Raw genomic sequence first — 22,998 nt, forward strand, 5'->3', positions numbered from 1 at the left:
CGCGACGGTCGAGACGCGCGCGGCGCGCGAGGACGCGACCGCGACCGCGACGGGGCACGGCGGCGCGCCGCGCGAGGACGACGCGATCGACGCGGAGACGCGCCGCGCCGCCGCGGTCGCGAACGCGGTCGCGCGCGTCGCGAGCATCTGCGCGCGTCGTTGTGACGACGAGACCCGGCCGACGCGACGCGAACGTTGAGAGTACTCCGCGGTCGGCGCGCGCGGAAGGAGAGATGACGCGCGCGCCCGTCGCGCCCGCGCGGAAGGCGCGGCCGCCGCGGCCGCCCGCGCCCGCGCCCGATGAGCCGCCTCCGGACGCCGCCGACGCCGACGTCGTCCTCGTGACGGACGAGATGCTGGCGGAGGCGACGCGCGCGGAGCCCGGCGTGGTCGACCTCCACGATCGAAGGATCTCGTCGTTGACCGCGGGCGCGCTCTCGAACGCCGTCGCCGCCGGCGTCGTCGCGGACGCGCACACCCTGGACGTCAGCTTCAACGCGCTGCGGACGCTCGCGGGCGTCGACGCGATGCGCGGGCTCGAGACGTTGCGCGCGTACGACAACGCGCTCGCGACGTGCGACGGCCTCCGCGCGCTCGCGACGACGCTCCGGACGCTGACGCTTCAGAACAACGCGCTGCGATCGCTCGACGGCGTCGAGACACTGCGAAACCTGCGGTCGCTGCGCGTGGACGGGAACCCGCTCGGGAACGTTGGAGTGAGGGCGGCGACGCGCCTCGCGTCGCTGACCGCGCTGGACGTCTCGCGGTGCGGGCTCACGCGCCTCGACGGGTTCACATCGCTCGTCAACCTCACGGAGCTCAACGTCTCGGGGAACGACGCGCTCGCGTCGATCGAACAGCTGTGTCTGTGCGTCAAGCTCACGGACTTGGACGTCGGCGAGTGCGCGCTGACGGACGCGTCGCTGGCGCACCTGCGGCCGCTGCGGAGGTTGGACGCGCTGTCGCTGGAGGGGAACGCCGCGTTGACGTCGCTGGCGAAGATGCCGAGGTTGGAAAATCTCACCGAGTTGAACGCGGCGAGACTGCCCGCTTTGACGTCGTGGAGCGGCGTGGACTTCGCGAGGATCGCGCCGTCGCTGGAGACGCTGGATTTGGAGGCGTGCGGGTTCAGGGCGCTGCGAGATCTCCTCGGGAGCGGCGCGAGCGCTCTATCCGCGCTGCCCGCGCTGACGGAGTTGCGGTGCCGGGGGATTCCGTGCGCGCGACCCGCGGACGACGCCGGCGCCGACGGCGCGGACGTCGCCCTGAGCCTCCGCCGCGAGATCGTGAGCGCGCTGCCGTCTGTGCTGTACGTCGACGACGTCGCCGTCGGCGCCGCGGAGCGCGGGCCGGAGATGACCGCGGAAGAGACCGAGGCGCTGCGACGACGCGCGGCGTTGGCGTCGAAATACGGCGGCGGCGACGCGGAGGCGGAGGCGGAGGGGCGGCCGGTCACGCCCGCGGACTTTGGGTTCTACGGCGTCGGCGGCGGCGTGAGCGTGACGCTCGGGGAGGAGGACGACGACGATTTGGAGTTGGAGTTGGATCTGGTTCGACGAAAGAAGTGCGCGTCCTCCGCGAGCGCGGTGTTCAGGCCCCGGAGCGCGAGGATACTCGGCGAGAGGAAACTCATGGACGCCGGCGCGTACGAAGACGTCGCCGCGGACTTTACGCGTCAGATGCGCGCGTTCGGGGAGGAGATGAAAGGGATCATAGGACGCATCAGGAACGGACTCAAGGAGACGCGACAGGACGCCGCGGCGGCGATGCGCGCGGACGGCGTCTTCGAGGACGCGCTGGACGATCCGTCGGTCGCGCCGTCGACGAGACTCCCGCCGGCGCCGCGGATGAAGGCGGTGTCGTCGGCGACGCGTCCCGCGGGCGAGCGTCGCGTCCGCCTGGAGAACGACGCGGCCGTGCGCGCGAAGAAACGCGCCGCCGCCGCGGGGTCTGGGGCATCGGCGTCGGAATCGATCGCGATCGCGGGGGACGGCGGCGACGCGTCGTCGTCGTCGTCGTCGCGGCCGCCGAAAACGCCGCCGACGCGCGGTGCGACCCCGTCGTTGGAACGGGTTTTGTCCGACGCGAGGACGAGGACGAGGGCGGCGCTGGAGCGGTACGAGCGCGCGTTTCCGTCGTCGCGGCCGGGTAGCGCGGCGGTTCAGATTACGGTGGACGCGGACGGCGATCGGAGCCCCGAGGTGAAGGACCGCGTCGCCGCGGCGATGGCGGCGGCGGAGGCGGCGGCGGCGGATTCGGACGACGACTGCGGCGGCGGCGGCGGCGGCGGGATCATAGCCTTCTTCGACGGAGGCGACCGACTCTCCGTCGCGGACGTCGACGCCCCGGCGCCGCCGCCGGTGTGCGAGCCCGAGCCAGAGCACGAGCCCGAGCGCGCGTTCGAGGACGACGACCGCGCGGTCGCGCTGTCGTCGTCCTCGCGCGCGCCCTCCTCCGCGTCCGCGGCGGCGGCGCGTCGGACGGCGACGGCGACGGCGACGGCGGCGCGGGGTCGCGTCCCCGCGGGCGGCCTCGTCCGCGGCCGCGGCGGCGGCGCGCGGCCGCTGCTCCAGTCCGCGGGCGTCGTGCCGCGCGCGAAGACGTTCCGGACGCCGTCGCGGCCGGGCGCGCTCGTCGCGGCGGGGACGAAGGACGTCAGAGACGAAGCGGACGGAGCAGACCGAAGGTCGCCGTCGGCGAGAAAATACTAGTCTTAGCGTAGCTCTAGCTCGAGGAGACGCGAGTAGCGAGTGATCACACTTCGATATCATATTTCATACGCTCGCGTGATCGTCGCTTCACCGCACACCCCATCCCATACCGCTCGCCGCCGTCCGTAGCTAAACGCCCAGGCTAAGAGTCCTAAAGAGCGAACCGACAAAACCGGGAGAGAGACGCCTGCGCCTCGCCTTTCCTCTCGTCTCGTCCTCTCCCCCGCGTGCCCTCCTCCGAGTCGTCGTCGTCGTCGTCGTCGTCCCTCCGTCCGTCCGCCCTCCCTCCTCGTCCTTTACTTACGCCTCGCCCGCGGTCTCCTCGTCCTCGATCTTCGGCGCGAGGTAGTAGCGCACGTACCCCATGTCCGCGATGAGGTACTGCACGACGACGGGAAGCTCCTTGGACATCTGCAGCTGCACCGTCGGCGCGAGCGGCGTCGCCTTGGTGAACGAGTTGAGGTACCTCAACGCGAACGTGAGCGTCACCGGCTCCTGGAGCTCGATCACGGTCTGCTCCTCCTTGTCCACGGACGTGTTCTGGCGGCACGTGATGTTCGCCTGGCCGATGTCGCCGGTCGTGGAGAACTTCACGCCGTCCTTGGACACGGAGATGGTCACGGTGTCGCCGATGGAGGAGAGGTCGCGGCAGATGCGTTGAAACTCCGCCGACGGCATCTTCACCGTCGCCGCGTACTCCGTGTCCGGGATGCCGAGGTGCTCGCTGTCGATGTCCATGAGCTTGAGCTCGAAGTCGGAGATCTTATCTTGCTCTGCGCGGCGCACGCAGGGAAGAAATGGGGGGTTTAGTTTAGGGGGGAAGAGGACGTCGGCGGCGGTCGTCGACGGGGCGCGAAAAACAGAATGTTGGCACGGACGGGACCAGACGCATCCCGAGTTGGCACCTCCCGCCGCGGGGAAAAGATTCAAAAAAGCGCCTCGTGCGCGCGCGACGAAACGCGACGCGAACGACGCGACGCGACGCGTGCGACCGCGCGACGCGCTTCGATCGCGGTTCTTCGCGCGCGTCGCGAGATGTCGGGAGCGACGCGGAGGACGGAGGGAAGCGTCGCACCCGGGGACTCGAACATGAACGTCACGACGTCGCCGGCGTCGTCCGCCTTCATCGTGATGATGTCGTCGTTGCCCGCGCACTTCAACATCTTGGACTGCGCGAGCGAAGAGCGGAAAAGGGATCGGGGGGCGTCGTCAGCGGCGTAATCTCGATGCGGGCGCACCGGACGAGGACGCGAGGGCGCGCGGGGGGGACGCGCGTCGCGTCGCGTCGCGTCGCGCGTCCCCCGTCGCGCTATTTCGATATTTGGTTTTTTTTTTTTCCCCGCGAGAAAGCGCGAGCCCGCCCCGCCCCCGGAGATCGCGACGTCCGCGACGTCGCGCGCCGGGGGAAAATCGCCCGCCGAGAGAGACATCGCGAGGTTCATCGCGCGCGCACCATGTTCGTGAGGTTCATCCCCATCGTCATCGGGCGGTCGCATCGGTAGTGCTCGAACCCGTCGTTCCTGAGGAGCAGCGCGACGAGCGAGACGTGCGAGGAGTCCATCGCCTGGAGCGCGAACCCGTTCTGCGAGCAGTCGAAGTTGGCGTCCGTGACGAGGTCCTTGATGGACTCGAGGACCTTCTTCAGGAGGGAGCCCTGCACGAGGCGGGCTTCGAACATGATGAGCGAGGTGTTTTGATACTATATACGTCGACGGCGTGTCGGTGCTGTGTTGAAGTGCGACGCGTGCTCGGCGCGATCGATCGCTTCTCCATTTTGTTTTTTTTTTTTTGAACACAGAGAACCGCCCCGGAAAACCGACCGCACCCGGACGCGCGCGGACGGCGCCAACGCCGCGGGACGCGTCACTCCCCCGGCGCGACGCCGAGGACGCGACGCGCGATGAGCGAGGGCGGGATGATGTCCGACGACGTCACCATGGACACGATGGACACGGGCGCGCCGTCGAAGGACGGGCGCGCGACGAAGGTCCGTCGATCGCCCGCGCCGCGTTCGCTCGTCGCGCGTCGACGAGCGAGCGAACGAGATGAAACGAATGTTTCGCTCGCCCATCCCCTCGTTCGCTCGACGCGTCGCTTCTCCGTCCGCGAAGAGAGAGATTCGCGTCGTCCCCGCGCGCGGGTTCGACCGCCGCTACCCTCCCCACCGCCCCCCCGCGCGCCCTCCCCGCGCGACGATCGCCCGCGCTGACGCGATTCGTCCCCCGATCGATCGTCCCCCGCTCGATCTGATCGATCGATCCGATCCAAAAATCCGCAGGGCCGAGGGCACGCGGCGGCGAGCGATCGCGAGCACGCCTCCGGGGCGTACGACTCCTTAGAGCCCGCGAGTTTGGGCCCGGGCCCCGCGAAGAGCATCGAGGGGTGGATCATCCTCATCACGAACGTGCACGAGGAGGCGCAGGAGGACGACATCCACGAGCACTTCGCGGACTTCGGGGAGATCAAGAATCTGCACCTCAACCTCGACCGAAGGACGGGGTTCGTGAAGGGGTACGCGCTCGTGGAGTACGAGACGAAGAAGGAGGCGCAGGCTGCGATCGACGCGATGAACGGCGCGGAGATGCTGGGTCAAAACCTCGGCGTCGCGTTCGCGTTCTCGAAAGGGCCGATCAGGAAGATGTGACGCGGTCGGTTGACCGGAGAGCGGAGGGTGGAGAGACGGCGAGGGACGTCGCCGCACCGCGTCGGTCCATCGCGGCGCGGCGCGAAACTTGTCTATCTGTTTTCGTTACAACACACGTCGTTTCGTGTCGTTTCGTTCGGTCGCGCACACGGTACGCTCACAGCTCACAGCTACTCCGCTTCTCGAGGGGACGACGACGCGGCGGCAGCCGTCTCGCTCGCGTTCGTCGGCGGCGAGATCACGTTGGGATCTACGACTGATTGCCCATACGAGATCGCCCCCGCGCCCGCCTCGATGTCCGTCGCCGCCGCCGCCGCCGCGTCGTCGTCGTCGTCGTCGTTCTCCTCCGCGTCAGGGTCCTCCTCGACGTCCCGCCCGTCCGCGGACGAGGAGGCGAGAAGATCGCCCCCCTCGCCTTCGAACCCGAACCTGCGAACGAGCCACCGGTACAGCGCGTTCCCCGGGGCGTACGCGTTGTGCGCCCGGGTTCCTCCCGACGAGGGCCGTCGCGGCAGCAGAGGCGCGCGCAACAACGCGTCTCCGGCGCCGCCGCCGCCGCGCTCCCTCCTCTCCTCCTCCTCCTCCTCCTCCTCGCCGCTCGTCGCTTCCTCTCCCATCGCCGCAATTCGCGCGGCGGCAAGGCGCTCCTCCTCGCGCCTTCGCCTTCGCCGCTCCCTGCGCTCGCGTCGCGCGCGCGCGCGGAGACCCTCCGGCGGCGACACGTCGTGCTTACACACCGGGCAGCACGCGCGTTTCGTCGTGAGCCACGGATCGACGCAGTCGACGTGGAACTGGTGCCCGCACTCGGGTAACGTCCTCAGCGCGTCGCCGTCGTCGTAGTCGTCGAGGCAGAACGTGCACGTCTTCGCCGTGCCGTTCTCGTCCGCGTGGTCGCACGCGGCGACGAACGGAGACGACGGCAGCGCGTTGGCCTCTCGCGGCGTGAGGAGGCGATTGCGACTTTGCGGCGTCTGACCCCCGCCGTCGCCGCCGCCATTTCCGCCGCCGGGCCCCTGGGGGTCGATTCGTCGCGAGAGGAGCCACAGCGTGGACATGACGACGCTCATCGCCGCGAAGGACACGAACGCGCTCGCGAACAGCGACCGCCAGTCCTCTTCGCGGTCGCCGTCGTTTTCGGGCGTCAGGGTCACCAACAGCGACGTTCCCTCCGCGCGCGACGACCCTTCTCCTCCGTCGGTATCTTCCAGTAGCCCTCGCAGCACGCTCCCGCTCGCGAGCGAGACGAACGCGGCGGGGATCCCGACGTCGTCCTCGCCGGGCTTTTTCCCCATGGGCAGCAGAAAGCGCTCGTCGACGTCGTCGTGAATCACCGCCGCGGCCGCGCCGGCGTCTCGCGCGTTGCGCGCCTTGGTGACGAAATCGCACGCGCGCGCGTCCGAGGGCGCGCTCCGTCGCATCAGCGCTATTATGACGGGCGCGCCTCCGAGCGACGGCGGCCGCGCGAGCGTCGTCCACGCGATCGGCGCGCACCCGTCGACCGGGTCCGCGAGCGCGAGCGTCCCGGTGAGGCCGCTCGCGGGGAGCCTCGGCCCGAACGTCGCGTCCGCGGTCGGGAAGCTCATCCCGTCCACGCCCTCGTGGGTCGTGTTGCGGACGACGACCGCGGCGTCGCATCGCGCGACGCGGTCGTCGGTCGCGAGGAGGAGGAGGATCAGCGCGAGCCCAAGGGGGGGGGAGGGCGCCGCGCGGGGGAGGCGCGGCGAGGACGTCATCCCGCGCGCGCGGACGGGACGCCGCGGCGCGCGAGCGCGTGTGCGCCGACGCCGACTCGGACGCGACGAGGTCGTTGCTTTCTGTCGGTTCCGAACGGCCAAGTGGATGTTGCGATGAGTGGATATTTTTATTAAAAAGTGCGTCGTCGCGTCTCGACGGCGCGCGCCTCGCTCGACCGTTCATCAGGGTTCGTCCGCTTCCGCCATCGGTCGTGGGCGGAGGTCGCGAACGCCCGTCATCACGAGGTCGAGCGTCGCCGCGCGCGTCTGTCCGGCGACGAAGCCCACCGGACGCTCGCGCGCAGGGCAGGCGGCTCCCGTTCTTTCTTTGCATTCTTTCGGTTACTTCCCGAAGGTGCGCTTCACTCGGTCGACGCCGCCGGCGTTGTGCACGTCCGTGTACCCCATCTCTTCCAGATACGCCTTCGCCTTGCCGGCGCGGCCGCCTTTCTGTCAGAAAACAATCACGGGCGCGGTCTTGTCCGCGGGTAACTTCGACGCGTCGAAGAACTCCCCGCCCGCGGTGTTCCACGCGACGTTTACCGCGCCCGCCGGCGACGGGTTCTCCGCGATCTCTCCCTTGCCTTCGACGCCGCGCACGTCCATCAGCGTCGGGTTCTTCAGCGCGAGGAGCACGGCGTCCTCGGCGAAGCCTAACGGGGGTTTCGACGCGATGGGATCGAGCGACGTGAGTGAGGGAGTGGGCGGAGATGGCGTGAGCGCGAGGGCGACGGGGACGATGATGCGATGCACCGCGAGACGTGACGACGCATTTTTGTTGCGAGGGATATTAAAAACGACGATCGACGGACGGAAGCGCGACGCACCGTCGCCGCCGTCGGTGGCCATGGCGCGGACGCCGACGCGCGCGAACCCTCCGCGGGGTTTCGACGCGAACGAGACCCGGCGCGCGGACGCGGCGAGAAGTCCGAGGCTGCGGAGCGCGAGCGCCATCGCGCGACGCGTTCTGCGCGACGCGTTCTGTAGTTGTTATTTCGCGCACGTGGTTGTCGTGACACACGCGCGATGGATTTTTTTTTCGACCGACCCTGCCCGTCGACCTCGACCTCGAGGGCGAGCCGTTCGAGAGGCGCGCGCATTGCGGCGTCGCGCGCCTCGCCACGCGCTCGCGTCGGTCCGGAACGCGCGCTCTTCCGCGAACCTCACGAGCGATGACGCACTCCGCCGCGCGTTTCCTCCTCTTCGTCCTCCTCGCGCTCTTCGTCCTCGTCGCGCTTCTCCCGTCGCGCGCGGAGGCTAAGATCACGTACGTGAAGCCGCTGTGGCAGCCTGTGAGCGAGTGGAGCCCGCCGGAGGATCGCGAGTCGCACGCGGAGCTGCACAGCGCGGCGATGAAGTTGTACTCGGAGTACGTCGAGAACAGCGGGATTCAGCCGTGCACGTACTGCTGACGCGCGGGACGGACGCGCGATCGATACAGCGGGGGAGGGACCTAACATTCGACCGACGACGCGCGCGCGACGAGGGGGGCGCGGGCGGGTTTTTTCCCCGCGGCTCGCGAACCGAGGACGGTCGCGGACGCGCCGCGGGCGAGATCGCGGCGCATCGACGGCGGGGTTCGGACGCGAAGATGTACAACGCATAGTTTGGGAGCCGCGCGCGGGGGCGCGCGCGCGTTCAGAGGTCGCCGGGACGGCGCGCGGGACGTCGGAGGGCGGAGCTTCAAATTCCCACGAGCGACGACGCTCGGGCGGAGGTAAATAAATGACCTTTGTAAGTTTACTTATTAACGCGGACCCGCGGTTCAAACGCTCTAGGGCATCCTCGCTCCTTCCTCATCACGCGAGCAGCGCGTCTATCCACTGGTCCAACACCCTCGGCGAGCCGTACCACGGCCTGTCCTTCTCGTCGCTCCCCAGCGGCGTGTGAAACACCCCGTCGAGCGTGACGCACGTCGCGCCCGCGAGGTGCGCGGTCTGACGATGGATGGGTGATTCCAAAGTTGATCGGTCAGTTGAAAGGGGACGCGATCTAACGTTGAAACCCAGGCGCGGGGTGAAAAACGAAAAAAGCGATCGCACTCGGACTCTCACCTCCACCGGTGTGATCCCGTCCCCCCACACCCCCTCCGCGGCGCCGCACACTTGCTTGTACCCTTGCCCGACCGCGAACTCGATCGTCGCCCCCGGCGTGTCGCTCCCCATCTTCCACTTCCCAGCGAGGCACGTCACGGGGATCCCGAGTTTCTCCGGCGCGTCGCACTCGCGCTCCACCCACGTCAAGATGCCTAAGGGTGGAGTTGAAAGGCGTCAGGTGGAGTTGAAAGGCGTCGAGGTGTGTCGGGATCGAAAGCGAGGGACCCTGGGCGGAGAGATGCGCCGGGAAAAGTCCTCAAGGAACGGCGTTCACCACGCCATCGCGGTCGTATGGGAACCAGTGTGAGATAGAACGCGCCTCTCGTCTGGTCGACGACGCCGGGGACGTCCTTCGGGCACGCGTTCAGCGGCGACCCGAGCGACACGAGCGCGCGCACGTCGTCGACGCCAAAGTCGTGGAGGTAGACGCGCGCGAGCCACCCGCCCGCGCTGTGCGCGACGAGCGTCACCTTGGACGCGCCGTCGGCTTTCGCCGCGGCGATCGCGTCCTCTATCCGCGTCAGGTACCAGTCCACGGTGGGACGCGGCGTCAGCGTGCCCTGCCAGTACGTCGGCGACGCGAGGCCCGCGGCGTTTCGCAGCCAGTCCGGGCGCGCGACCTTCGCGACGGTCGCGCGCACGCCCCTGGACTCGAGCTCGGCGACGAAGTCGTCGTAGTCCGACGACGCGTTCCCGAGCCCGGGGAGGAGGACGACGTGCCGATCGGACCGATCGGACGACGACGACGACGACGCGGCGGCGGCGCGCGAGGCGGCGCGGCGACGCGCGGGCGCGCGGCGGCGCGCGGGCGCGCGAAGCGTCGCGGGGGCGGCGGACGCGGCGCGCATGTGCGTCGGAGCGTGCGCGGCGCCTCGGGGACTGGCGTCGAGAACGGATGGACGAGCTGGACACGTGGCGCGTGGTCGAGAACAGTCGGGCATTTGGGTCAAAACAACCTCAAAACCTAAACCCTAAGGGTTTAGGTTTTCGAACGGAAGTCCTCGGGCGGTTGTCGTTAAAAGCGAGCTTCTCGCGTCCGTCCGTCGTCACCGCTTCCCGCCGCCGATGGCGTTGTTCACCATCATCCGCACGCTCTCGCTCGCGCGGTCGTCGCCGACGACGACGAGCGTCGACATCCCGGGCCCGCCCTTCCCTTCCGAGATGCTCACCTTCGCCTTGCTCCGCTCCTCGATGCCGCGAATCGTGGAGCCCTGCTTTCCGATGATGCGTCCCACGATCATCGCGGGGATCACGACCTGGATCGTCGGCGGCTCCCCGGGCTTCTTCCCGGGCTTGAAAGGTATCCCGCCGGGCTTCCTGAGGATGCTGCCCTTCTCGAAGACCCATGTGATGACCTCGCCGGCGGCGGCTTCTTTCAGACGCATCGCCGCGAATTTTTCCTCAGCCTCCTTCTCCTCGAGCGCGCGCCTCGCCGCCGCCTCCTCCGCGTCCTTCTTCGCCTGCGCCTCCGCCATCCTCGCCGCTTCCGCCTTCTCCGCCGCCGCGCGCTGCTCGGGGGTCAGCGTGTACGCGCCGCCGCCCTGCGCCGCCGCGCGAAGGCGCTGCTTCCGCGCCAGGAGCGCTTCCTCGTCGTCGCTGTCGATCTCCGAGTCGTCGGCGTCGGCGTCGAGCGCGTTGGCGTCGACGGCGGCGGCGCGTTGCGCCGCCGCCGCGGCGTCGGCCGCCTCGCGCTTCTTCGCCGCCATCTTCGCGGCTTTCTCCGCCTTCTTCTCCGCGATCTTGCGCTCCATCTTCGCGCGCTCCTTCTTCGGCATCCGCGACATGCGCTCTCGCAGTTCCTCCTCGTCCTCGGACGCCGAGTCGTCGTCGTCGCCGCCGCCGCCGCCGGCCGCCGCCGCGGGAGGCTTCTCCGGCGGCGGCTTCGCCGGCTCCGGCTCCGGCGCCGGGCACTTCGCCTCGTCCTCGTCCTCGTCCTCGTCCTCGTCCGAGCTGTCCTCTCGCTTCGCCTGGTTCTTCCCCTTCTTCCCCTTCTTCCCGCCGCCGCCCCTCCCGCCGCCGCCGCCGCCGTCGCCGTCCTCGACGCCGTTCTTCCGCACGTACGTCAGCAGCTCCTTCACCAGGTTCGCCGACTTCCCCATCATCTTCTTGATCTTCGGGTCCCTCAGCGGGTTCCCCTCGAACTCGAGCGCGCGGACTTTCTTCTCCTTCAGCTCCCCCAACGACTTCGGCAGATTCTCGATCGCGTTATCGCCGAGGCACAGCTCCGCGAGCAGCGCGCACTTCCCGAGGTTCCCCGGCACGCGTTCTATAGCGTTCTTCTTCGCGCTCAGCGTTACCAAACGCGACTTGGACGCGACGTCGAGGTCGTCGAGCGTCGTCAGCTCGTTGTCATCGAGCACCAGCGTCACGAGCTCGTTGCACGCCGCGAGCGCTTTGACGCTCGTCAACTTGTTGTGCCCGAGCCTCAAGATCTCCAGGCACGCGCAGTCGCTCAGCGAAGAAGGAACGCTCGTCAACGCGTTGCGCTCGGCTTCCAAAACTTTCAGCCGCTTGAGCTCGCCGATCGACTCCGGGAGCGACGTCAGCGCGTTGTCGCTCAGGATGAGCGTCATCAGACCGCTCAGGCGCGAGATCTCGCTCGCCAACGTCGTCAGCGCGGCGCCCAGCGAGATCTTCAGCGTGTTCACGCTCGTCGCGTGCCACAGCGCGGGGTCGACGGCGACGCCCGCGGGGAGGATATTACCGGGACCGCCCGTCGCGGACCGCACGTCCAACGCGAGCTCTTTCAGGTTCCCCGCGATCGCCTTCTCGACGTCCGGCCACGTCGGTTTCGGGCGCGACGCGACCGCGGCCTCCGCCGCTTCAGCCGCCTCATTCGCGTCCGCGTCCTTCTTAGTCGCGGCGTCCGTCTTCGCGGCTTCGAGTTCCTTGCCGCCCGCGCCTCTTCGCTCTTTCGCCTCGAGCTCTCGCTTCTTTCGCTTCGACCGCTGCGTCGACGTCTCCCCCTCCGGGGCGTCCGGGTCATGCTCATTCGCCTCGTCCTCGTCCGTGTCCTCCTCCTCGCTCTCGCCGCCGCGGTCGATCCTCGCCGCGAGCTCGGCGTGACCTTTGGCGCGCGCGTAGTCCGCGGCGGTCTTCCCGCGCTCGCACTTGAGCTTGAAGTTACATCCCGCGTCGAGGAGCTCCTGGCACGCCTCGCGATGGCCGTTGTGCGCGGCCATCATCAGCGCGGTTCGCCCGTCGCCCTCGCCGTCTCTCAGATCCATCTGCTCGCGCTCGCGAGAGCGGCGGCAGTGGTCGAGAAGCATCCGAAGCGCCTTGTGGAGGTTCCCCGCGGCGCAGATCATGATCGCGGTGTTCCCGTCCTCGTCGCGCACGCTCGGGGATTGCCCGCCCGCGCCCAGGGACCATCGCACGGTGTCCGTCTTCTGCTTGCGGATCGCCTCGAAGAACTTCTCGCGCTTCGACATGACGGACGGACGGACGGACGGACGGACGGACGCGAGAGTCGCGCGCGCGTCGTCGAGTGCTTTTCGCGAGCGGAAAGACGGCGGCGGCTGTCCTTCGACACGCGTCGGATTTTTGATCGCGATCGCGACCGACGGTTCGATTTTCCCTCGATCGAATCGATCGAACCTGTCGATCAACGGATCGCGGCTCCGAAGGCTGATCGCGCGTCAGGTCCGAGGCGTCATCGTCACGCGCTTCCGTGCCACGTCGATCGAAACGCCAGCGCCATCAATCACTTCGCGAAGCACGAGGACGAGACGCCGCATCGCACGTCGACATCATCGAAATGGCTCTCTGCGTCACCTCCGCGCTCTCCGTCCGCGCCGCCGCGCCGCGCGTCTCGTCCGAGGACAAGGTGCGACTCGCCCCCCCCCCCGCCCTCCCACGCGATCGATCGAACCGAACCGCGGACTTCGGATAGGCCTCCGCGCGCGTCGTCGTCGCGAAGCCTCTTCCCTCTCTTCTCCCCCGCCTGACCCCCGCGTCGCCTCCCTCGATCGGATCGTCCCGCAGACCGCGCCGGCGCCGCTCCACCGCCGCGTCGCGTCCGCGCTCGGCGCGTCCGCGCTCGCGCTGTCGCTCACCCTCGCGACGCCGACGTCTTCGCGGGCGGAGATCCGCCTGCCCCCAGTCGACCCGGACCCCGACCGATGCGAGCGCGCGTTCGTCGGGAACACGATCGGACAGGCCAACGCGGTGTCCGACCGCATCTTAGACCTCCGCAAGTGCGAGTACGACGGCAAAGACCTCAGCACGAAGACGTTGTCCGGCGCGCTCATGGTGGACGCGTCGTTCAAGGGGACGAACTTGACCGAGGTCGTCATGTCCAAGGCGTACGCGTTAAACGCGGACTTCACTGGGGCCAACTTTACGAACGCCGTCGTCGACCGCGTGACGTTCGACGGCGCGAACCTCGCGAACGCGGACTTCCACAACGCGGTGATCACCGGCACGACGTACGAGGGGACGGATTTGACGGGGGCGACGTTCGAGGAGGCGCTCATCGGGAAGGAGGACGTGAAGAGGCTCTGCGATAACCCGACGGTGAAGGGCCCGACGAGGTTCGAAGTCGGGTGCCGGGACTGATCGAGAGAGGAGCGAGGGAGGATTGATTCGGCGGGTCCGGAGTCCGCGGGGTCGGACGCGCGCGGTGCTGTAGTCAAAATAATACAACTAGATTGTTCGCGACGCTCTCGTTCGCCGGCTAATCAGCGACGCCGCGCCACGCCGCGTCACTCCAACGTGTCCTCGTCGTTCGTCCTCTTCTTGCGAAGCTTCAACTGAGGGAAAGAAAGGCGCGTCAGAGCAGAGCGCGTCGAAGGAAAAAAAAGCAAACCGAGCGGACGCGACGTCGGGCGTCAGAGCGAGAAAACCAGGGAAAAAGCGCCGCCCGCCCAGCGCCCGGCCGCGATGTACCCCCCGCGCGCCGCGTGCGTATCGGATTAGTGACGCATGAATAATGGCGAATCGACGCTAGGACAGGATCTACATTCGGACGCGTTTCCGCGCCGTCGGCTTCCCACTGTCGTGTGTGTCTTCACTCGATACGCGGGTATCTCTCCCGAATGTACCGTCAGGCGATTCTGATTGTCTTGAAATAATCAAAGCGTTTCATTCTTTTCTTTGCTTTCGTCTTGTACGCGCGGCGCGGCGGCGGCGGCGGCGGCGGACGCGCGAGCGAGCGAGCGACGACGAAAAGAGCCAGACGGGTCGGGACGGATCAAAAAAAAATTCAACGCGACGGGGGGGACTTCCGAGGCGCTCGCGTATACGGGCCGAACCGCGCGCACCTTCGGGTTCCCCTTGTGCATCTCCGGCTTCACGCCGAACATCTTCTCGATCTTCGTCCCCGCGGAGGTCACGGACATGCTCACCTTGGACGGCGGCGGATCCTCCGGTATCCCCATCGCCCTCTTCGCGAACGGCACGCGCAACAACACCGTCTGCGCGAACGAAAACACGTTGCTCGTGATCCAGTACACGAACACCCCGGACGGGAAGCTCGCGGTGAGCGGCACCATCGCCACCCCGAGCGCTCGCAGCCCCCACTTCGTCATCTCCCGCTGCGACGACTTCACGGCCGGGTTCTGCGGCGCGAACTCGACGGCGGCGAGAAACGTGAGCGAGGAGATGATCGGCAACGCGAACGTGGGGTCCGCGATCGAGAGGTCTTGAAACCACGCGAATCCGCCGTCGCGCATGCTCGGCAAACCCTCCGCCATTCGACTGATCGCGAAGTAGAAGGAGATGAACACCGGGGCTTGGAAGAGCAAAGGCGCGAGCATCTTCGCCGGGTGCACGTCGTGTTTACTCCAGATGGCGAACACCTCGTTGCTGAGGGTCGAGGGTCCATACGAGCGAACGTCGGGGTGGAGTTGAAAGGCGTCAGAAGCGGAGTTGAAAAGCGTCGAGGGCAGGGATTGAAACCGTGGGGTGGGCGGAGAGATACGCCGGGCAAAGTCCTTAAGAAACGGCGTTCACCACGCCGACGCGGTCGTACGGGGACCAGTGTATAGAACGCGCCCCAGTCTCGCCGCGCGCTCGTGCTCGCCCGCTCTCCTCGCCTCGTTGATGCTCTCCTGCAGCGCGGTCATCTCCGGCTTGGCGAGGTGCATCTTCCCCGCGCTCTTCTGCTGCATTATCGTGAGCGGGAACGCGCAGACGCGCATGACGCACGTCGCCGCGGCGATGGCGGCGTACCACTCCATCCCGTGCGCGAGGTGGAAGTACTCGATGACGTACATGAGCCCCGCGGTCGTGATCCACGAGTCCGCCGCGATCGCGATGACCTCGCCCTTGAGGTCCGCGACCGCGGCGACCGGGCGCATCGCGTCCGCGAGCGCGTCGGCGTCGAGCGCGTCGAGCGACGCGGAGGAGGAGGAGGAGGAGGACGCGATCGCCGCGTCCGCGCCGCCGCCGAGGTCGGCGTCCAACTCGCGCGCGCCGGCGCCGGCGGCGCCGCTCGAGGCCGATCCGCCTCCCCCGCCGCCGCCGAACCATCCCCCGCCGCGTCCGCTCGACGCCCATCGCACGCGCGCGCCGAGCGCGCCGGCGGCGGCGGCCGCCGCCGCCGTCGGTCCGTCGCGCGACGCGCTTGTCGCGAACGTCCCGCCGCCGTACAAGCTCGCGAGCGCGGCGCCGCCGCGCGACGTCGAGCTCGCGCTCGCGCCGCGCGCCGCGGACGCGGACGCGCCGCGGAGCGCGCGCTCCAGCGCTCGCCTCGCGCTCATCTCGCGACGACGCGCGGTGCGAGTGCGAGGAGGTGTGCGGCGATCGGAGCGCGGAGGACGCGGATCGGAGACGACTTATTTCGACTCGACGGCGACAGGAATGATGAACTCTCAAGTGCTCGCGCGTGTCATAAATTAAACGGCGGACTCTCTCACCCTCACGCGAGCTTGACGTCCGCGACGTTCCTGATCCCCATCATGAACAACCTTTTCCTCAGCGCCGGGAAATCCTCCGGGTGCGGCGCGACCCCAAACTTCCCGTTCGCGTCGTTGTCGACGTGCACCCTCTGGCTCCCGCCCTGCTTGAACGTCACGATCACGTCGTACCCCGTCACCGGCGGCACGTACGCGTCGAAGAGATGCCAGCTGTTCCGGATCACCATCTCGAAGTGCTCGTCGTCGGGCAACCCCGCGGAGATGTCGCGGTAGTACTCCATGAACTCGCCGTGCGAGACCATCTCGTCGGAGTTCCGGTCCCAGTGGTCCGGGACCTCGTTTACCACCTGTTGAAACGTCTTCTTCCCGCTGAAGACGTCCGGATTCATCGTCGGGTCGATCTTCTGTTGGACGACGGAGACGGGGACTTCGCGCTCGCCGTTCGTCGCGATGCGCGTGCTCCACGCCTGGTTCACGAGGTCCATCCTCTTCGCGGTCATCTTCCCGCGAATCCCGCGCATGAGCGCGCGAACGTCGACGAAACCGCTCTGCTCGAGGTCGAAATACTTCGCGACGAGGTTCTTCTCATCCGGCGTCATCCGCGACCCCGCGTCCTCGAGCGCGTACAAAACCTCCTTCACCGGCAGCGCGCCCGTGTTGCGCTCGTCGAGAATCCGCAGGTTCAAGCCCAGGTTCCGGATCCCGTGCACGCCGTTCGCTTTCGCGACGTGCGCGCGCAGCCGCTCGAGCATCCGTCGCGATTCGCGATCGGCGCTCGCGTTGGGCGTCAATCCAAACACCGCGTTGACGAGTTCCTCGAAGGACAACGAGTCGCTCGTGTCGTGATCGTACCGGTCGAACAGCGCCCTTCGCCCCACGGTGAACCCCTCGTCGATCTTGTTGTGGTCCGGTCGCCCGGGCTCGAGGAGGTCCACGAGCGCGGCGTCGAACTCGCGAAATTCGAGGAACCCGCTCCCGTTGGCGTCGTACTTTTTAAAGTACGCCTTGAGCGTCTCCGTCTGTCGGTACACCGACGCGTAGTTGGTGATCACCTCCAGACGCTTGTGAATGAGCTCCTGCATGTGGTCCGCCTTCTCCTCCGGGCCGCTCCTTGGACCGGGCTCGAGCCACCACGTGTCAACCTCCTGCCCTTTGTTCGCGGAGCTCTTCCACTTGCTCTTCGACTCTCGCGGGATGTGCCACGCCGCGCGAATCATCTCTTCGAAGACGTCGTCCACCTCCACCTCCGCGCTGATCTTGGCGTAGTACTCCACGAACTCGTGCTTCTCGACCGAGCCGCTGCCGTCCGCGTCCCACTGCGACGCGAAGTACTCCTTCGCGGCCGCGGGGGAGAGCCTGCGGCCGTCCACCTCCGCGTTGACGTGCCCGGCGTCGTACGCCTGCACGAGCTCGTGCATGTCCACGGATCCGTCGCCGTTGACGTCGAGCGTGCGCCACGCCTTCTCGACGAGGAGGAGGCGGCGCATCCAGTTGCCTTTCTCCGTGTCGTCCGCCGCGTTGAGGTTTAACTCGCCGAGGGGATCTAAGCGTTTCATCCACGTGTCGTGCGACGACATGATGACCTACCGCGGGGATGGGGACTTCGGGGATCGGAGAGCTTCGCGCGGATCGATCCTAGAAGAGGGCGATTCGATTCGATCGGACCCGGATTCGATTTCGTCCGTTCCTTCCTTCTCCGTCGCGGGCGGCGGGGGGGCGCGCGCGCGCGGGTCGTGCGATCCGATCGAACGCGACGACGCTACAGAGACGCTCGCGACGAGGAGGCGATCGACGTGCGTCGACGCGTCCGTGGCCGTGCGTTGCGGTGTGACGCGCGCGTGGGGAGCGGTACACGATTTCGAAGAAGAAAAAAACGAGCTTCCAAAAGCGGACGAGCGGCGGATGTGGACACGACACTCGGCGCGAGCGGTGATCTCTCATCAGGTCTGGTTCTCTCTATTTTTATCTCCATCTCCGGCGCCGCCGCCGACTCACCTCGGCGGCGCCGCCTCTACGACCGTCTGATCCTCCTCGATCCCCCCCTTCTCCTTCTCCTTCTCCTCCCCCTTCTCCTTCCCCGCGCCGCGTCGCGCGCCCACCTCCAAGTGCACGAGCAGACTCGCCACGTCCGCGGGGGTCACGCCCCCGATGCGACTCGCCTGCCCGATTGTCGTCGGACGCATCTTCGCGAGCTTCTCCCGCGCCTCCATCCGCAACGTCGTCACGTCCGCGTAGCACACGTCCTTCGGGATCGCCTTGTTCATCTTCCCCGCGACTTTCGCGACCTGGACTTCCTGCCGCTTGATGAACCCCTCGTACTTCACCTCCGTCTCCACCGCCTCCGCGGCCCACCGAGAGAGCGAATTTTCGTCGCCGCCGTGACCGTACTCCGCGAACGTCGCGTGAGACACCCGCGGGCGGCGTAAGAGTTCCCTGAGCGTGAACGACTGCCGGCTCGGCTTCGCCGCGTTCGCGCCGGAGATGTCGATGACGCGCTGCGCGAGCGGCGTGTCGCTCTTTACTCTCGTCGTCGTCAGGCGCGTCGTCTCGCGCTCCATCGCGTCTCGCTTCTCCGTGAAAAAACGCCACCGGTCGTCGTCGACTAAACCGCACTCGCGGCCGAGCGGCGTGAGCCGCGCGTCCGCGTTGTCCGACCGCAACACCAACCTGTACTCCGACCGCGACGTCAGCATCCGGTACGGCTCTCTCAGGTCCTTCGTGCACAGGTCGTCGATCAGCGTCCCGAGGTAGGAGCTCTCCCTGGGGAGGATCAGCGCCGACGTCGCGAGCGCGACGGCGGCGGCGTTGGCGCCCGCGAGTAGCCCTTGCCCCGCGGCCTCCTCGTACCCGGTCGTGCCGTTGATCTGCCCGCTGAAGAAGAGTCCGGAGATCTTCTTCGTCTCGAGCGTCGGGCCGCACTGGTACGCGGGGAGGAAGTCGTATTCCACCGCGTACGCGGGGCGAAGCATCTGGAATGGGCCGTTCCATACAAAAGGGTATGTTCATCGGTCAGTTGAAAGGGACCCACGCGATCAAGTGTTGAAACCGATCTATGGGTGAAAAACGTTTGTGTAGACACGACGCACCTTACACGCCTCCAGCCCCGGGAGCGTTCGAAGCAGCGCCAGCTGCAGACGCTCGGGGAGACCGGTGCTGAACCCTTGCACGTACACCTCCGGGACGTCCCTCCCCTCGGGCTCCAAGAATATCTGGTGCGAGTCCTTCTCCGCGAATCGCACGATCTTATCCTCTATGGACGGGCAGTACCGCGGCCCTTTCGCGCCGACCCAGCCGCCGTACGTCGGCGTCTCGTGAAGGTTCTCCCTGATCAACGCGTGCGTCTCCGCCGTCGTGCGCGTGAGGTGGCAGTCCATCTGCGGCCGCGCCACGTGCGCATTCTCGTCGAACGTGAACCACCGCACGTCCTCGTCCCCGGGCTGCCTCTCGAGCCCGCGGTACTGAATGCTCCTGGAGTCCACGCGCGCGGGCGTGCCCGTCTTCAGCCGGTCCGTCTCGAACCCGAGGTCGACGAGGCACTCCGTAAGACCGACGCTGGGGGCCTCGCCCGCGCGTCCCGCCGCGAGCGTCTTCCTCCCGACCCATATCTGGCCGGACATGAACGTCCCGGTAGTCAGCACCACCGCGCGCGATGTGAACGTCATCCCGAAGAACGTCTTCACGCCCTTCACGTCGTCGTTGTCGCCGAGGACGAGCTCGGTGGCCATGCCTTCGCGAATCGCGATTAAAGGCTCGCGCTCCAGACGCGCGCGCATCTCGCGCGAGTACTCCCACTTGTCCGTCTGCGCGCGCAGCGCCCACACCGCGGGCCCGCGCGACGCGTTCAGAACTCTCTTCTGCAGGTACGTCTTGTCCGCGATGCGCCCGATCTCGCCGCCGAGGGCGTCCACCTCGTGCACGAGTTGGGATTTCGCGGGCCCGCCGACCGCGGGATTGCACGGCTGCCACGCGACGCGGTCGAGCGACAGCGTCAGGAGGAGCGTCCGCGCGCCTTTCCTCGCGCTCGCGAGCGCGGCCTCGCACCCGGCGTGGCCCGCGCCGACGACGATGACGTCGTAATCGTCGCACAGGTCGTCCATCTGATGCGAGGGGCGGCGGCTCGGAAGACCACGGCTCTCGGAAGACGTCGTCGCGGAGGACGAAGAAGCGCTCTCCTCGCTCGGCGCGGCGCGGAGGGGGCGCCGGTCGGCGGCTCGCGCGCGCGCGCGAATCGCCCGCCATGGGGGGCGAGGAGACGCGCTCGCGGACGTAGTCGCCGCCGCGCGCGCGGCCATCGCCGCGGCCATCGTCGCTCTCTGCGCCCGAAGCGTGTGGCGGCGGCTCCGCGAACGACGATGAACGAGATCTGAAGGATAGCGCGACTGGTTATCCGACGCGGATGATGAATCGCTGTCTTCGCGCACACCTCCCGGCACCTCCCCGCGGCGATGGCGGACGCTCCCGCGCCTCCGCCGCCCGCGGACGCGTCGTCGCCCGCCGCGATAACTTCGCTCCCCACGGACATTCGAAGCCTCGCGTTCTACGCGTGGTGCGCGTCGTTCGCGCATCTTCTCGTCGTGTTCTCGATGGCGGACTCGATCTCGCTCGCGACGACGACGCTCGTGGTCACCGCCCTGGGGGCGACGCTGCCGGGGATATGGAGCTCCAGCGTCTTGTTGTTCGCGCCCGGGGACGTCTCCGCGGCGTACGCGTCGCTGTTCAGGGTTTAGGGTTTAGGCCTCGCCGCCGCCGCCGCCGCGTCCGCGTCCGCGTCCGCATCCGCACTCGGACGACAGCGACGTGGACGACGACGCGAGCGCGCGGAGTTGGCAGGACGCCATCACGGGGATACAGGGCATGGCGCAGGCGCTCGCCGACGCCAACGCGTCCGCGTCCCTCGTCGCGCTAAACGCCGACCTCACCGTCGCGCTCGCGGCGCTCATGCGAAACACCATCAAACTCCTTCACCCGACGGGCTCGGGGGCCAACTCCGCGGCGTCGTCGGAGGACGCGCGCGTGATGCGCATCGTGGACCCGCACGTGATCGTGAACGACACGTCCGCGCTCGCGGAGCCGCTGTTCGACGACGGCTGCCCTCTGGTGTTGTACAATCGGCTGGAGCCCGGAGATTCGTGTTTCGCGCCCAGGGACACGTTCGAGTGCGCGCTGTACGCGCTCGTGTACCGCGCGGGGACGCGCGTGTGCCGCGGCGAGTGCCTGATGCTCGCGGAGAAGGTGAAGGCGAAGAAGAAGAGGAGGGAGAGGGAGGAGGAGACCGACGCGGCGGCCGAACCTGAGGCGCGTTCTATCTCACACAGGTCCCCGTACGACCGCGTTGGCGTGGTGAACGCCGATCCTTAAGGACTTTTGCCGGCGCATCTCTCCGCCCACGCCTCGGTTTCAATCCCCGCCATCGACGCCTTTCAACTCCGCTTCTGACGCCTTTCAACTCCACCCCGACGTTCGCTCGTACAGAACGACCCTGATGACGGTCGCGACGCGTCCGTCGCGGAGGAGGAGGGAGACGAGGAGACGCTGCGGGTGAAGGTGCGGTTCGAGACGGCGACGACGGTGGGCCACCTCGGGGACGTCAACGCGACGGAGCTTCGGTTCTGGAGGCGGCGGCTGCGACGCGTCGGCGGGTCGCTGACGTTCCACGCGGAGCCGGTGATTCGAGCGGAGGAGCCGTCCTCGACGACGCATCTTGAGACGATCACGATCGAGGTCCCGACGGCGGGGTCGGACACGTTTTTACGCGCCAAGAGCGGGAAGAGCGCGTCGCGAGGGGACCGCAACTTGGAGCACCTGAGGAAGTTGGCGGCGGCGGCGGGCGGCGGGAGCGGACGCGGCGGGACGGCGGCGGATGCCGAGGGCGACGAGCGTTCGCGCGGCGGCGGCGGCGGCGGCGCGGCGGCGGCGGCGCCCGCGCCCGCGCCCGCGCCCGCGTCCGCGCCGGCGTCGACGTCGACCGCGTCGTCCACGCCGACGCCGCAGCCGCTGACGTTCAAGGTGCTGTACATCGAGGACGAGCGCGTGCAGGCGTATTTCTTCATCAACAAGTGCCGCCGCGTCTTCGGCGAGAGGTGCGTCGTCGTCCACGAGACGGACGGCGTCCCCGCGCTCGAGCGGCTGCAGACGGGGGAGCAGTTCGTCGCCGTCGTGAGCGACATCTTCATGGCGGGGATGGACGGCGTGTCGTTCTTCCACGCGCTGTTCTCTAACCGTCTGAACGTGGGGTCGTTAGTGCGCGGCGGCGGTGGCGGCGGCGGCGGCGGGAGGGAGTTGCGCCTGAATTTGATCCTCACCGGCGCGGAGATCGAGCCCGACCGGGAAGAGGACGAGGAACTCAACGGCGAGCTCGCGGCGCTGAGCGAGCGGTTCGGCGTGCTCGTGTATAACAAGACCTCGGGCGTGGACGTCGTGAACGACGTCATCGCGCCGCACGTCAAGTTCGTCGAGACGCGGCTGGCGATGGACGCGGCGGCCGGCGGCGGCGGCGGCGGCGGCGGCGGCGGAAGCGGGGGAAGCGGCGGCGCGCGTCGGCGTCGCTCCGGCGGGCGCGACGGCGACGGCGACGACGACGACGACGAGTACGACGCGAGCGACGAAGCGAGGCGCGACGACGCCGGGTACGGCGGCGGCGACACCCCGTCCGTGTCGTTCGGGTCGCGTCAGACCACGCGCGAGAGAGCCGCCGCCGCCGCGGGGGCCAGGGGCGGCGGCGGCGGAGACGGACGCGCGGACTCGTGGGAGGGTAAGGCGACGTCGTACGCCCTCGTCGCGCGATCGGAGAGCAGCATGGGCGGGCGCGGACGGCCGTTCCCGGACACGTCGAGCTTGCGCGCGGGGGGGGGAGCGTGGACGACGACGACGACGACGCGGCGGAATGATGAGTCGATGCGTTAGGTATTTCAGCCGCGCGATGAAACGAAACGACGACGACGGGAAGAACGACGCGTC

The 22,998-nt window shown here is 68.2% G+C and overlaps 13 protein-coding genes across 13 annotated transcripts; 5 read left to right on the forward strand and 8 right to left on the reverse strand.

Annotated features, from left to right (window-relative positions):
- Positions 1–233: 233 nt before the first annotated feature.
- On the forward strand, positions 234–2,711 carry MICPUCDRAFT_58732 (uncharacterized protein; the record flags this gene model as incomplete). The annotated part of the gene is made up of 1 exon (XM_003059117.1): positions 234–2,711. One exon carries the CDS (start codon positions 234–236, stop codon positions 2,709–2,711), a length of 2,478 nt encoding a protein of 825 aa, XP_003059163.1.
- Positions 2,712–2,748: 37 nt separating this feature from the next.
- Positions 2,749–4,430, reverse strand: MICPUCDRAFT_33859 (uncharacterized protein). Its single transcript, XM_003059418.1, has 3 exons — positions 4,165–4,430; positions 3,787–3,880; positions 2,749–3,484 (listed from the first exon to the last, which is right to left on the reverse strand). Exons 1-3 carry the CDS (start codon positions 4,387–4,389, stop codon positions 3,012–3,014), a joined length of 792 nt encoding a protein of 263 aa, XP_003059464.1. The 5' UTR covers positions 4,390–4,430; the 3' UTR covers positions 2,749–3,011.
- Positions 4,431–4,611: 181 nt separating this feature from the next.
- Positions 4,612–5,355, forward strand: MICPUCDRAFT_58735 (uncharacterized protein; the record flags this gene model as incomplete). The annotated part of the gene is made up of 2 exons (XM_003059118.1): positions 4,612–4,698; positions 4,990–5,355. The coding sequence occupies 2 exons, from the start codon at positions 4,612–4,614 to the stop codon at positions 5,353–5,355; spliced, it is 453 nt and encodes a 150-aa protein (XP_003059164.1).
- Positions 5,356–6,074: 719 nt separating this feature from the next.
- Positions 6,075–6,224, reverse strand: MICPUCDRAFT_9869 (uncharacterized protein; the record flags this gene model as incomplete). Its single annotated transcript, XM_003059419.1, has 1 exon — positions 6,075–6,224. A coding segment is annotated over one exon (150 nt), but the record flags the coding sequence as incomplete, so codon positions are not given.
- A 1,301-nt stretch (positions 6,225–7,525) lies between these two features.
- MICPUCDRAFT_69500 (uncharacterized protein) lies at positions 7,526–8,244 on the reverse strand. The gene has a single exon (XM_003059420.1). It carries the CDS (start codon positions 8,040–8,042, stop codon positions 7,542–7,544), a length of 501 nt encoding a protein of 166 aa, XP_003059466.1. The 5' UTR covers positions 8,043–8,244; the 3' UTR covers positions 7,526–7,541.
- Positions 8,245–8,260: 16 nt separating this feature from the next.
- Positions 8,261–8,500, forward strand: MICPUCDRAFT_58738 (uncharacterized protein; the record flags this gene model as incomplete). The annotated part of the gene is made up of 1 exon (XM_003059119.1): positions 8,261–8,500. The coding sequence occupies one exon, from the start codon at positions 8,261–8,263 to the stop codon at positions 8,498–8,500; it is 240 nt and encodes a 79-aa protein (XP_003059165.1).
- Positions 8,501–8,887: 387 nt separating this feature from the next.
- Positions 8,888–11,274, reverse strand: MICPUCDRAFT_58739 (uncharacterized protein; the record flags this gene model as incomplete). Its single annotated transcript, XM_003059421.1, has 3 exons — positions 11,233–11,274; positions 9,450–10,749; positions 8,888–9,336 (listed from the first exon to the last, which is right to left on the reverse strand). The coding sequence occupies exons 2-3, from the start codon at positions 10,123–10,125 to the stop codon at positions 8,888–8,890; spliced, it is 1,125 nt and encodes a 374-aa protein (XP_003059467.1). The 5' UTR covers positions 10,126–10,749; positions 11,233–11,274.
- A 15-nt stretch (positions 11,275–11,289) lies between these two features.
- On the reverse strand, positions 11,290–11,814 carry MICPUCDRAFT_17947 (uncharacterized protein; the record flags this gene model as incomplete). The annotated part of the gene is made up of 1 exon (XM_003059422.1): positions 11,290–11,814. A coding segment is annotated over one exon (525 nt), but the record flags the coding sequence as incomplete, so codon positions are not given.
- Positions 11,815–12,906: 1,092 nt separating this feature from the next.
- MICPUCDRAFT_27217 (uncharacterized protein) lies at positions 12,907–13,861 on the forward strand. Its single transcript, XM_003059120.1, has 2 exons — positions 12,907–13,010; positions 13,169–13,861. Exons 1-2 carry the CDS (start codon positions 12,942–12,944, stop codon positions 13,739–13,741), a joined length of 642 nt encoding a protein of 213 aa, XP_003059166.1. The 5' UTR covers positions 12,907–12,941; the 3' UTR covers positions 13,742–13,861.
- Positions 13,862–14,535: 674 nt separating this feature from the next.
- MICPUCDRAFT_3586 (cytochrome oxidase biogenesis family) lies at positions 14,536–15,447 on the reverse strand (the record flags this gene model as incomplete). Its single annotated transcript, XM_003059423.1, has 2 exons — positions 14,536–14,982; positions 15,175–15,447. Coding segments are annotated over 2 exons (720 nt in total), but the record flags the coding sequence as incomplete, so codon positions are not given.
- A 794-nt stretch (positions 15,448–16,241) lies between these two features.
- Positions 16,242–16,760, reverse strand: MICPUCDRAFT_7986 (uncharacterized protein; the record flags this gene model as incomplete). The annotated part of the gene is made up of 1 exon (XM_003059424.1): positions 16,242–16,760. A coding segment is annotated over one exon (519 nt), but the record flags the coding sequence as incomplete, so codon positions are not given.
- A 1,272-nt stretch (positions 16,761–18,032) lies between these two features.
- On the reverse strand, positions 18,033–20,360 carry MICPUCDRAFT_45597 (uncharacterized protein; the record flags this gene model as incomplete). Its single annotated transcript, XM_003059425.1, has 2 exons — positions 19,128–20,360; positions 18,033–19,010 (listed from the first exon to the last, which is right to left on the reverse strand). Exons 1-2 carry the CDS (start codon positions 20,343–20,345, stop codon positions 18,033–18,035), a joined length of 2,196 nt encoding a protein of 731 aa, XP_003059471.1. The 5' UTR covers positions 20,346–20,360.
- Positions 20,361–20,474: 114 nt separating this feature from the next.
- On the forward strand, positions 20,475–22,944 carry MICPUCDRAFT_58747 (uncharacterized protein; the record flags this gene model as incomplete). The annotated part of the gene is made up of 2 exons (XM_003059121.1): positions 20,475–21,381; positions 21,514–22,944. Exons 1-2 carry the CDS (start codon positions 20,896–20,898, stop codon positions 22,942–22,944), a joined length of 1,917 nt encoding a protein of 638 aa, XP_003059167.1. The 5' UTR covers positions 20,475–20,895.
- Positions 22,945–22,998: the final 54 nt, after the last annotated feature.

Source organism: Micromonas pusilla (assembly GCF_000151265.4).
Source record: "Micromonas pusilla CCMP1545 genomic scaffold MICPUCscaffold_6, whole genome shotgun sequence".
Taxonomy (NCBI): Eukaryota; Viridiplantae; Chlorophyta; class Mamiellophyceae; order Mamiellales; family Mamiellaceae; genus Micromonas; species Micromonas pusilla.

Bases quoted from the DNA above. Each gene is read 5' to 3' on its own strand.
- MICPUCDRAFT_69500 (XM_003059420.1), bottom strand. From the start codon at position 8,042: ATGGCGCTCGCGCTCCGCAGCCTCGGACTTCTCGCCGCGTCCGCGCGC.
- MICPUCDRAFT_33859 (XM_003059418.1), bottom strand. From the start codon at position 4,389: ATGTTCGAAGCCCGCCTCGTGCAGGGCTCCCTCCTGAAGAAGGTCCTC. The intron at 3,881-4,164 runs GTGCGCGCGCGA...TCGCTCGCGCAG, and splicing joins GGATGAACCTCACGAACATG to TCCAAGATGTTGAAGTGCGC. The intron at 3,485-3,786 runs GTGCGACGCTTC...TGCGCCGCGCAG, and splicing joins GTTCATGTTCGAGTCCCCGG to AGCAAGATAAGATCTCCGAC.
- MICPUCDRAFT_27217 (XM_003059120.1), top strand. From the start codon at position 12,942: ATGGCTCTCTGCGTCACCTCCGCGCTCTCCGTCCGCGCCGCCGCGCCG. The intron at 13,011-13,168 runs GTGCGACTCGCC...ATCGTCCCGCAG, and splicing joins GCGTCTCGTCCGAGGACAAG to ACCGCGCCGGCGCCGCTCCA.